A 12,402-nucleotide genomic window follows, 5' to 3' on the forward strand; every position below is an offset into this window, starting at 1 on the left:
TCACAGCAAGCCAGTATGAAGCAGAATTGGTGTTTTTTAAAAAAGACATTTTAATTATAGATTTTAAAGGATCTAGAGAGAATGTCAGGGTGAGCTTCTCTGAAAGTCTCATTTCTTTATATTTTAATAGTTAGATACCAGGCCTGGCACGGTAGGATTTGGAGTTATTGTCCTCAAGAGGTTCCTAAGGAAACTAAGGAAGATTACAGGTGGTCCCTGAGGGACCGCTATGGGATTATGACTTATATGGTTAAAATCTCGGTCAGGGATATGCAGAACAGTAGGCTGTCTTTACTATAAATGAGTTGACTTCATTAGACTCTGTTGGGGGGGAAAGAACACACACACACAAAAAACAAGAAACCAAACAAAAATGGGAAAAGGAGTGGGAATCTTCCTAAGGTTGTGCAAATTCAGGCCTTCAGTCTGATTCGTTGCTATTTTAGCACAAAACATCATATATGAAAGGAATGTTAAGTCTGTGCTACCAACCATCACAGGAAATGTGTGTGGTGCTGGATTCTCCCTTCTCATCTGTCAAGATGCTTCAGCCAGACTCTGAGGTGAGGGGCTCCTTTTCGCTGTAGTGACCCCAAACCCTCCCCTGCCTTTACATCCTGCCTTAGGAAGACATGGCAGCCAGCAAGAGGAAAGGCCTTCATGTCAGTGTAATCTTCTTGTGGACTGTGTACAGTTTACACTTGTTCATTCAAATGCTGATTTCTCTACCCTACTTTCTGGCTTCAATCTAGACATTGCACTGTGATGTTTATTCTAAGTATCTCCTGTTTCAAGTTTGTGTAAACGTGTCACCATTTGTTCTCTGTATTGCCAATAAAAACCAACTAGCCAATGCTGAGCAATAACAGAGAACAGACATCCTGGTGAGTGAGAGGAAGAGAGAGAATAGGAAGGACAGGAGGGATCCATGAGGAGAAAAGCCAGGAAACATAAAAAGACGTAGGAGAGGGGGCTGGAGAGATGGCTCAGCAGTTAAGAGCACTAACTGCTCTTCCAGAGGACCTGGGTTCAACTCCCAGCCCCCACATGGCAGCTCACAACTGTCTGTACCTCCAAGATATGACGCCCTTACACAGACACACATGCAGGCAAAACACCAATGCACTAAAAATAAATTATTTTTTAAAAAGACACAGGATATTATTTAACAGCAAGTGTAAAGTGGGAAATGAGAATTGGAGGAAACAACACGAGCATGGAGGTTTAGGATGGAGTCATTTTTGTGCAGCATTGTGCTATAGACTAATTAAATAGACTCTGGTCACTCTGTGTGGTTATTTAGGTACAAAGCTGGTTAAGGAGTAACCACTGATTTCACCGAAATAATAATTCAATATTAGATATCAATAATTATTCAACACCTTCATATCACCAGGAAGCCCCCATCCAGGGCCTACCACAGGTGCCTGACAGGACCTCACAGGCCCCATCCTTAGTGTTGGCCTTGATTCTGGAAGCAGTGAGGCCATCAGAAGAGCTCCAGCAGGCTCCCAGGCATAGATCTATCCTGGTGTACATCTGCGATGTCAGAGGCAGAGGAAAGGTGGGTCCAGCTGAGCCCTCCCATCCAGACTGACAGAATTGCTGATAGGATGTGCGCAGTAAAAGTCCAATGTCAGGACCAGGGAAGCAACTGAGGGAATGCCATTCCTGCCCTAGCTGAAAGTGAGGGGACAAGACAGCTCAGTACGAGCACATGTTGCTATAGCAGAGAACCAAGTTCAGTTCCCAGCACCCGAAAGGGGGATAACACCCATCCATAACTCCAGTCCCAGGCAACCCAGAGCCATCTTCTGACCTCCAAGAACTTCAGACACACACGCGGTGCAGACATATGCAGGCAAAACACTCTTACAATAAAGTAAATCAATACAAGATTACAACGAAGACCACAAGCCTTTTGGAGTGTTAATATTTTGATCTCAAGTGACACCAACCCCAAAGCCCAACAGAACCGGGCAATGGCTAGTGCTCCTGATCACATGAAGGACAGAGAAATCAGTGAGCCGAACTTTGGCTTAACTACAGTGACGGCTGGGCAGGTTCCTTGTGTCACAGCACATGCTGGTTTTCCATGGCTGTCGGGTCTCGGCTCTCTGGAAAAATCAAATCAGGGTTCACCTGAAAGAGGGAGTGGGGATTGAAAGTAGGATACAGAGACGAGAGAAATAACAAATCAAGTCAGGAGATTTCTGGTCAAGATTCCCTTTAATGCCCTACTAGTAAGAAAGCAAGGTCAATAGGATCTATTCTAATCTCACTCTCCCTAGCCCCCAGACAAGAATACAATAGCCTGAATTGCTCCCTGTAGAACTTCCTAGTTCTCTGAGTAGTTCCCTGTAAGAACTTCCTTGATCCTCTGGGTGGTTCCAAGTTGGGATTTCCCTACTTCTTTCAAAGGTAAATAGTCCAAGGATAGCCTGGAACACAAGACCTCGTGTGGCAAAGGTCAGCAACTCGAAGGTCACAGCATGCAGCCTAAGCACAGGATTTCTGTCATGGCAGAATTTGGCATGGCTTCCCACAAATGGCTGGCTGCGATTATATTAATTTCCTTTCCAATGGATTTCCTGCCAGTCACACATCTGTCAGTCCCCTTCCAAGCATCTTGGGAAATGATGCAGAGGCATGAGGCTGAGGAGGAGGGAACAGCAGCCAAGAAGCTGAGCAGAGGGCACCCGCATGCCGAAGCTGTAGGGTGCTTGGCTCCCTGCCCAAAACCTAATCTTACTGGTTTCAGGGTCTCCGTGCATTTCTAACACAGAGTGGGGCCTTTCTAAAGGCAGGGGCGCCTGCGCAGCTCTTCAGAGCAGACAGGGTCTTCACACGCTCGTCTCTTTGGTGCAGGCTGGGCTGGGCCTGGAAGAGCTGTCGGGGACAGCAGGAGACTTGAACGACGACGTCCAGGAAGCGAAGGGACTCCTAGATTTGTTCCGTCTCTGGCCTCTAGAGTCTCACCCTTAAAACGATGTCAAAGCAGAGATGTCGTCAGTCTCGCTCCTTTGGGGAAGTAGTGAGACCAGAGTCTCTGGCTGCCCAGCGGGACCAGAGGCTGAGGCCTAACACTTCATTTGTCTTTGAGCTCTTTACTGCGACTACCATCATCATCGTGGTCATCGTTATCACTGATGGGCTACACGAAATAAGCGAATCGAAACCAGATTAAAAGTATGAAAAGGCAGGTTTACTTGGGAACTGAAGTTCCTAGGACAAGGCCTGAAGAAGTCACCTATGGCGGTTCCCAGGGGAGGGTGTTAGGGTGTTCCCAGCAATGCTAAGAACGTGCAGAGGCTTTCCTTCGAGGGGGCAGGGTTGGAGAAAGCTGTGGAATTTAACAGGCCGTGTGGGGGACGGGGAGGGCAACCGGAGATGCCAACCAAACAGTCATCACGTTGATTTATTTTGAGAATAAATACGTGAGTCGATCTCGAGGAGGAGTGTCCGTCTTGTCAGAGACTATCTTGTAAAATTCGGTTCTCTCTTCCCATCAAGTGGGCCCTGGGGTCAGGTTTAACTGCAAGTGCCTCTAGCCTCTGAGCTCCTGCCGAGAAGCCAAGGTGCTCTTGGAGGGCAGAGCAAGGCCCACGCCTCGCTCATGGAAATTGCGGACGGTGGACCCTGCAGGGTGGGAAGAGACTGAGAGCAGAGAGGGAAGGCCCTCCAGCCAGGAAGCCGCCCCTCTCAACCTCTCAACCACGCCGGCAACCTAGCCATCAAGGGCTGTGCCCTTTGCAAACACGGTAACCTTATGCAGCCAAGGGAGCGCCCTTTTCAAACATGGCCGCCGCGGGGGGTGGGGGGGAGCCTCAGAGGATGTGCCCTTTTCAAACATGGCCGCCAGACGGGGCGTGCGTTACGCAACAACGGAAGCGCCCGGTTCCCTGAGCGGCAGGCACGTCGGCCGGCTTCCGGCGCTCCGCCCTCGGCTCGCGCGGACTTTGTTAGCGGCACGTGGTCCCGAGACGTTGGCCTGCGATTGGCCGCGCGGTTGGTGATGGTGACGTCGGACGCGGCGCTCTGCGCGCGCTCAGAGCCGCGCGACTGAGACTCAGCGGAGAAGCGTTAGGTTGGGGCGCCCACTCATGAGGAGCAGGAAGGTGAGGGGCCCAGCAGGCAGGACCGCTCCCTGGGGAGCCGATGAGGGGCGGGCGGTTCCCCAAGCCCCGCCCCTGGGAGTGGAAGACCTCACCCCCCCACCCCACCCCCTCTTCTCCCCTTTCCTCTGCCACCCCTGGCGGCGGAGACGCCTCCATCTCCGTGGAGCATCCTTCCCTGGGCTGAGGGCTACGAATCCGCCGCTGGGACTGGATGGGGCCCCTGCCGTGCGGGCTGCTGGCCTCCCTGGCTCGCTGTCCCTCCGCGCTGCCCACAAGCGGGCATGGCGCCTCAGCCCAGCCCCTGAGGGCTGCCAGTGCCACCGTAGGGAGGGCGGCTGGGACCTGAGCCCCAGCTGCAGGCACAGTGAGCCCCCTCGAGCTGTGCCCTGTCCTGGTGCCCTCCTGGTAGCCTGCAGTGTGTCTGCTGTCTGCAGCTGGCCAAAATCCAGGCTGGCATCCCCGCCTGTAGCTTGAATTTTGGAGAGGGGTTTACGTGTGTTGTGGTGACAGATAACTGTTTGCCGCCTTAACGTCGTCGTCCTTGTCTCTGTCCCCCGTTTGCATACAAAAGTTTGAGTTTAATAACTTTTCACTGTGTTGTTTATTTCTTTGCGTGGGTCTGTCTGCTTCTCAGGATTGTACGGCTTCCACTCCAAGTGAGACAGATCCAGAGGGCCTGACGTCCCCTCCCCACTTTGGGGGTATTTTGTGAGACAGCCCTTGACAGTCCAGCCTTGCAACCGTTGCTTCCTATCCGCAGGCACCTTCTCAGGCCAGCGGGCCTCTCTCATACCCACCACCTTCGCTGTTTCTGGCATGCAACTAGCAGGTCACCTCTTTCGCCTTTTAAGGGAAGCGTGTGTTTATTCTTAGCTTCATTATACAGGACAGGCTTTCTGGGTGTGGATTTCCCTAGCTGGCGTTTTGTTAAGTGCATGGCGTGTTCTCACGAGGCGCCCACTGTTTGTGGAGAATAGGGGCTTGGTTTCTTCTTACCAGTTCTTCCAAGACTAGATCAGGCCTGGAGGTTGTCTGTCTGTCTGTGTGTGTTCCCTTCTCCTTGTGTCATAGACGGTCTATCTACTTGGAGTTGTTTGTTGAGTTTCCTAGATGTATGGATTATTGATTTCAATAAACAGGACGTTTTCAGCCTTTCTTTCTGGCTGTCCCTCACCTGTGTGCTGGAATGTGAGTTAAAGGCCAACCTAGGCCTCCTAGGGAGCTCTAGGTCAGCTGGGGCAATAAAACTTATGAGACAGTTGTGTGTGGTGGCCCAGGCTGTGACCCCAGCACTCAAGAGGTTGTCACAGGTGCATCTGGCACTCAAGACCTGTCAGAGTAATTTAATGAAACTGTCTCCAAAAAATAAAATAAAATAAAGAGTTGGCGCTGGGAACATGGCACAGCTGGTAGACGCTTGCCTCGTATGCATGGAGCTCCTGATCTCACTTACTGCTCCGCAGAGGCCGTGTGCCTGTTCCATTAGGATTGGGACTACTGTGGGGTAGAGGTGTGAGCCGGGAGCTGCTGATTCTGTGTCATGGGACTGTTGTCAGGGGCTTTGACACCATATAAAAACTCGAGAGCCTTCTGAGGAAGGATGTGTCCACTTACTTGGGGCACGTTGGTGTGAGTTCATGTCCACACACCACAGTGCTGGTTCTTAGAAACCTACAAGGCAGCAGGGCTGATGCCGCCATAGTGGACAGCCGACCATGCATCCATTTTTTTTTTCCTGTTAAATCTGTGTGAGCATGTTTAGCTGTGAACCACAGCACATGGGGAGGCCAGAGGACAACTTGCAGAAGTTAGTTCTTTCCTCCGCTATTTGGGTCCTAGTAATTGAGCACAGGTCCTCGGTCCTGTGGCGAGCCCCCTTCCTCCTGGGCTGAAGCCATCGCTGCCTGCAGGTGAGGGAACGTGGGGAGGCCTCAGGCACGGAGCTGAGGACCCACACTCGGTGCTGGCACTCTTCCGTGAGAGTGCTCCCTGAGCATCTGTCTTGTCTAGCTCACAGGTGGAGTGCGATCCTCAGCGCGCCTTCGGGCCCGAAGTTACTCCTCAGCCAGCTTGCCCTCTGCCGAGAACATTGCTAGCTCCACATCTGCCAAGACAGCATGTCTGGTAAGCATCGAGCAGCAAGGCCTCGGGTCCATCCGTTCCTACACTTGTGTGAAGTACAAGCCTGCTGCTGCCCCGTGTACCCTGGAGACATTACTGAGGGTGTGTGGCAGTGCCATCACTGCGGTCAGAGAGGGTGTGCTTTGCAGTACAGATGATTTTTCTGGCCTTTGTGCACTGTGTGTATGTGTGTGTGTAAGTGTGCTCATGACCCAGGCACTGTGGCACAGCTTTGTGCACTGTGCACCTTTGAAGATGGCCCTTCTAGCTCTTCACCTGGAGCTGAAAGAGTCAGGCAGCAAGGACCGGACACTCACGTGCTGCTGTGCATCACAGTGCAGCGGCCTAGTAAGAGTCTCATGCCTGAACCAGGGCAGCTGATGTTTGGGGCACTCCCCCTCACCTGGCCTCGCACAGCATTGTACTCAGGACACAGCGTGCTAACACTGCTGAAACAGCCTGCGGATCTGCAGCCTTCCTGCAGAGTCCAGGCACCAATGATGGATAAAACCAAGACTCTGGGCATTCAGAGTTTGCTGTGTGTGAGGAGATGGAAACTGGGTTCTTTCAGGTGGTTTTCTAAAAGACATTGAAGAGAGGCACACAGGCCCAGTCCATAGGTGAGGCCAGAGGACAATTGCAGTAGGAGGGTGCTGGGACATAGTTTTGGCAGCAGGCACCCCTGTGCTCTAAGCCATCTTGCTTGTCCCTACAATGGTTTTAAAGTAAACAAACCTGCACTTGAGGAAAGAGAGCCCTGGGACATCAGCCTGGTGGGGGTGATCCTGTGGGGGGAGGTGCTGTGGGGGGCTGTGCGGTCCTCCTTGGCCTCCAATACGCTCTGCCCCTTGACTTCGGTACTTGCATGTCTCAGGCGGAGGAACAGGGGCCAATGGGACTGACCCTGTGCCTTTGCTTGATGGGTCTGGTTTTTCTCTTATGTTTTTCTTTCCTGGCAGGCTTCCTCATCGCACAAGGCTACAGACAAGCGCACTTCCAAAAAGTTCAAGTGTGACAAAGGTCACCTTGTGAAGGCAGAATTAGAAAAAGTTGACCCTAAAAGTGACATTTCTTCTTTGCCAAAAGTGGCCCCTGTGGCCCCTTGCGAAAATAAGTTTGCAGAGGACAGTGCTGAGGCCGCTGTCCCTGTGCCTGAGAGCAGAGCACCTCCCCAGGGCTGCTCCAAGCCTGTGAGTGAGGAACTCTCGGCAAAGGCTGAAGATGACCTGCTCACAGCAGAACCCAGCAGTGCGGCTGAGGCCCAGGAGCCCCCTGACAGCTCCGCCACACACGCCGAGCCTGAGCCCAGGGCAGAGGAGGCCGTGCAGGCGCCGCTGCTGCAGTTGGATGGCAGCGTGTTTCTGGATGACGACAGCAACCAGCCCATGCCTGTGAGCCGCTTCTTCGGCAACGTGGAGCTGATGCAGGTGGGTGCTCCTCCCGCCTCGCCCGCAGCTCCCTCCACACACTCCCAGTTTACTGTCTACCCACAATGCCCAACAACAGTGAGCATAAACTGACCACAAGATGAGCTGTGTGCTGATTGGATTGGAGGTGCTTCTCCCTGCACCCCATCTCACCCCACCCTGCTCTCAGGCTCACTAGCTGGGAAGCAGCTCACCCTGGGTGTGTCTCGGGTGTGCCTCACACAAGGTTAGGAAGTCAGAGCTGCGATTTTTGTGAACATGCACCCACGTCTCTGTTTCTGCCCCTCCAGCCTGCCACCCCCCACCCCGCTCTTTCTCTCATTTGGAGCATAGGATCTTTCTCACCAAGGGGCCAGTGCCTAGACAGGCTTCCCATGTTTGTAACAGAGGCCGCTCTGCAAAGGCCCTGAGCAGAGTGTCGTCAGAAATGCCCTGGGTGCCCTAGCAATGCCACTCGAGACTGAAGCCATGTTTTCTTCCCCTCTAAGGATCTGCCACCAGCCTCTTCATCCTGTCCTTCTATGAGCAGACGAGAATTCAGGAAAATGCACTTCAGAGCCAAAGATGATGAGGATGATGCCGAGCTGTAACCGGTCTGTGCCTGCTTAGCTGTTAGCAGTCGACAGTGCAGCAAGGATTAAGGTTTCTATGACATCCTCGAGAACATGTTCAAACTGAACGCAAAACCGACATGAATGTCCCCAGCACAAACTCCCGGCTCCTGTGGAAGGTTCCCTGTGAGCACTGCCCCCCCCTACACCCCGTCTCCTGTGGAAGGTTCCCTGTGAGCACAGCCCCCCCACCCCACCCCGTCTCCTGTGGAAGGTTCCCTGTGAGCACAGACCCCACCCCCAGCCCGGCTCCTGTGGAAGGTTCCCTGTGAGCACAGACCCCACCCCCACCCCAGCTTCTGTGGAAGGTTCCCTGTGAGCACAGACCCCCCACCCCCCCACCCCGGCTCCTGTGGAAGGTTCCCTGTGAGCACAGCCCCCCCCTACACCCCGTCTCCTGTGGAAGGTTCCCTGTGAGCAAGACCCCCCCACCCCCCCACCCCGGCTCCTGTGGAAGGTTCCCTGTGAGCACAGCCCCCCCACCCCACCCCGGCTCCTGTGGAAGGTTCCCTGTGAGCACAGACCCCAACCCCAGCCCGGCTCCTGCGGAAGGTTCCCTGTGAGCACAGACCCCACCCCCACCCCACCCCGGCTCCTGTGGAAGGTTCCCTGTGAGCACAGACCCCACCCCCACCCCACCCCGGCTCCTGCGGAAGGTTCCCTGTGAGCACAGACCCCACCCCCACCCCACCCCGGCTCCTGTGGAAGGTTCCCTGTGAGCACAGACCCCACCCCCACCCCAGCTTCTGTGGAAGGTTCCCTGTGAGCACAGCCCCCCCACCCCACCTCAGCTTCTGTGGAAGGTTCCCTGTGAGCACAGACCCCACCCCCAGCCCGGCTCCTGTGGAAGGTTCCCTGTGAGCACAGCCCCCCCACCCCACCCCGGCTCCTGTGGAAGGTTCCCTGTGAGCACAGCCCCCCCACCCCAGCTTCTGTGGAAGGTTCCCTGTGAGCACAGACCCCCCACCCCCCCACCCCGGCTCCTGTGGAAGGTTCCCTGTGAGCACAGACCCCACCCCCACCCCAGCTTCTGTGGAAGGTTCCCTGTGAGCACAGACCCCCCACCCCACCCCGGCTCCTGTGGAAGGTTCCCTGTGAGCACAGACCCCCCACCCCACCCCGGCTCCTGTGGAAGGTTCCCTGTGAGCACAGCCCCCCCACCCCACCCCGGCTCCTGTGGAAGGTTCCCTGTGAGCACAGACCCCCCACCCCACCCCGGCTCCTGTGGAAGGTTCCCTGTGAGCACAGCCCCCCCACCCCACCCCGGCTCCTGTGGAAGGTTCCCTGTGAGCACAGCACCCCCACCCCACCCCGGCTCCTGTGGAAGGTTCCCTGTGAGCACAGACCCACCCCACCCCGGCTCCTGTGGAAGGTTCCCTGTGAGCACAGCCCCCCCACCCCACCCCGGCTCCTGTGGAAGGTTCCCTGTGAGCACAGCCCCCCCACCCCACCCCGGCTCCTGTGGAAGGTTCCCTGTGAGCACAGCACCCCCCACCCCACCCCGGCTCCTGTGGAAGGTTCCCTGTGAGCACAGACCCACCCCACCCCGGCTCCTGTGGAAGGTTCCCTGTGAGCACAGCCCCCCCACCCCACCCCGGCTCCTGTGGAAGGTTCCCTGTGAGCACAGCCCCCCCACCCCACCCCGGCTCCTGTGGAAGGTTCCCTGTGAGCACAGACCCCACCTCCACCCCAGCTCCTGTGGAAGGTTCCCTGTGAGCACAGACCCCCACCCCCCCCACCCCGGCTCCTGTGGAAGGTTCCCTGTGAGCACAGGCTGCTGCCCTTGTCTCATCTTCCTTTTGCGACATGCCATGCTGGCACAGGTCAGCAGGGGGCCGGGCAGCAGGAAAGAAGGGGAAATCCTTGTGCTTTGGTTCTGGTAACTCAAGCTTGCTTTCCATGCCAGACTGATCACTGGAGATGAATTCCCATTTCTTCTGGAAGGACTCCTGTTTCTGAGTGAAGCTAATCGTTTATCTTGTAGTTTTTGCAAAGTTCATATGAGAAGGAAATGAAATATATTTTGAAAATATTTTAAAGAAACATTGTGTCCCCAAAACTGTCATCTCTCAAATGAACCGAGGGAGGAAATGAATTGTGTCCTAGCCCAGGACCACTCTTCCGGCCCATTAGCAAGCAGGAGAGGCAAGGCCATCGGTACAGGCCTTGAGCAAGAGGTAGCTCTGCTGGGTTAGAGGTAGCCATGTGGACACTGGGAATGGAACCTGGCTCCTGGGCTAGAGCAACAAGGGTTCCAGACCTGCAAGGAGTTTTCAGTTCTGCTCCTGTTCAGGCCGGCCTGTCTGCCCCAACAGATAACTTCCCCCGCTGTTCTCAGCTTCCACCGAGAGGCTTTCTCTTTAGCTGTGACCTTCACCTCCTCACTGAAGAACCACAGTTTAAAGCTGTTCATGTAGTTGTCTTCCTATAGGCAGGGGCAATAGCACACAGGCTGGGATAGATGCTCAGCCCTTGGTTCCCGGAAGTGGACTTCAGTCAGCAGCACACGTAACCACAGCACGCCTTCCAAAGAGGCAGGCATGCCGCAACCATCTTGCTTCCTTCCTTGGGTACACGCTTCCTTTACTCAGAGTCGCCTTGCTGCTGATAGACCCTGGGTCGGAAGCACTGGAGTAAGCGGCAGCCTACAGCAGACCTCAGCAGGGCACACTTCGTCCTAACTGGCCCCATTTCAGCAGCGTCAGCCGCCTCGTCAAGCTGAAAGAATCCATTCCTGTGGGATTGGAAGGGTCTGTGGAGGTGGTCACAGACCTGAGTCCTGAGCCCTGTCATGCGAAGAAGAGGTGCCAGCACACAGGCATCCTCTGTGAGCATACAGACGGTGACGTGAGGTGCCAAAGGACACAGCGTCCACAGCAGCAACAGCAAACAACAATAGATAAAGCCTAACCAGGGCTGCTAGGCTGCTCAGCAGGTACAGGCGCTTGCTTGTTATCCACAGATGACACATGTGGAAAGAACTGACCTACACATATGCACACACACACAGCTTTAAACTTTATACACTAATGCAGTTATTAGAATCAGTGTTGTGAGCACTTAAGGAGATATGCTAGGTTATTTAAGAGCCTGAGCCAGCCAGCTGTGCCACAAGAGTGACTTTCTACAATTTTCAGTCTGCGGATGTGGCACTGACGGCTCAGCATCTGCCTGAGCTGTGTGAAGGGTTCTGTCATGGGCACCTTTTGAAACAAGAGCATCCTGTTTTCCCACTGTTGGGAACCAGCCTCTCAGGGTTCAGAAACCAGTGAATACAGCAAGAGGACAGACTGAAGCTACCAGCTGCCTGGGGAGCTCAGTGCAGGGTCCAAAGTAAATGTGAGTTTTCAGGTACCCCGCCCTGTGGAGTCTGCTATTCCCAAGACAGTGGGATAGATAGCCCAGTCAGGCTCTGGATACTTCTGGAAGTCAGTCACCTGGCTTCCTGCTGAATACCTGTTGTTCCCACTCCAGTCTCACCACAGGTCAAATGGGTCCTGTCTGTCACCCACAGACACCCAGGTGCTGGATCCTGCTGGAGCTTCCTGAGAACAGGCCCTTTGGACTCAGGTTTAAACCACAGAGGCCTCAGATGCCTTCAGTAGCTCTGCCTTGCTGAGGACCTAAAGCCCGCCCTCATCCTGCACCAGCTGGAGTGCGTCACTGCCCTTTGGCTTGCTCAGCTGAGACTCGAAGCTCACCTGGGTCCCAGGCGGCTGCTGACTTTCACTGATTGTGACCTCATGGTGCTGACAGCACTGTGAATCTGTGCCATTTCAAATATTTCTTAGTTCACTTTTTTCTGGGGTTCACTGCCTGCATTGTCCTTGGATAATGGGCTTGGGGTGACACTTCCCACTTGTAGCCACCACTCCATCTGACAGCTGAGGGCCCAGGGGCAAGTAAAGCACGCCCCGTCTAGGACAACCTTCTGGCTTTCACGAAAAGCTCGTTTTTTCATGGCCAGCTGCAAAGGTGTTCTACACTCCAGCAGCTAGAGAAACGGGCCTCACTAGGCACGCTGGCAGCTGTGCGTAACAGGAGGGGTCAACACGATCCTTCACTAGGCATGCTGGCAGCGTGGGTGACAGGAGGCCACAAAGGTGGTGCTGAAGAGAGGGCTCA

General features: G+C 54.6%; 1 protein-coding gene across 3 annotated transcripts; it reads left to right on the plus strand.

The window, feature by feature from the left end:
• The first annotated feature begins 3,960 nt into the window (after positions 1-3,960).
• Positions 3,961-10,320, plus strand: LOC311599916 (UPF0688 protein C1orf174 homolog). Of its 3 annotated transcripts, none has more exons than XR_014780058.1 (5): positions 3,961-4,118; positions 6,129-6,242; positions 7,199-7,666; positions 8,155-8,396; positions 9,983-10,320. XR_014780058.1 is itself a non-coding variant. In XM_084786035.1 (4 exons), exons 1-4 carry the CDS (start codon positions 4,104-4,106, stop codon positions 8,254-8,256), a joined length of 699 nt encoding a protein of 232 aa, XP_084642161.1. In that variant the 5' UTR covers positions 3,961-4,103; the 3' UTR covers positions 8,257-8,486. The 3 variants fall into 3 exon arrangements, 1 of the variants encoding a protein (XP_084642161.1); XR_014780059.1 differs by having other exon boundaries at positions 10,034-10,320; XM_084786035.1 differs by lacking the exon at positions 9,983-10,320 and having other exon boundaries at positions 8,155-8,486.
• Positions 10,321-12,402: the final 2,082 nt, after the last annotated feature.

This window comes from Acomys minous (genome assembly GCF_964271855.1).
Source record: "Acomys minous genome assembly, chromosome: 6".
In the NCBI taxonomy this organism is placed as follows: domain Eukaryota; kingdom Metazoa; phylum Chordata; class Mammalia; order Rodentia; family Muridae; genus Acomys; species Acomys minous.

What these genes read in the sequence shown, in the direction of transcription:
- LOC311599916 (XM_084786035.1), top strand. An exon ending in CTGCCAAGACAGCATGTCTG is followed by an intron (nt 6,243 to 7,198) that starts GTAAGCATCGAG and finishes CTTTCCTGGCAG; the next exon opens with GCTTCCTCATCGCACAAGGC. An exon ending in GCAACGTGGAGCTGATGCAG is followed by an intron (nt 7,667 to 8,154) that starts GTGGGTGCTCCT and finishes TTCCCCTCTAAG; the next exon opens with GATCTGCCACCAGCCTCTTC.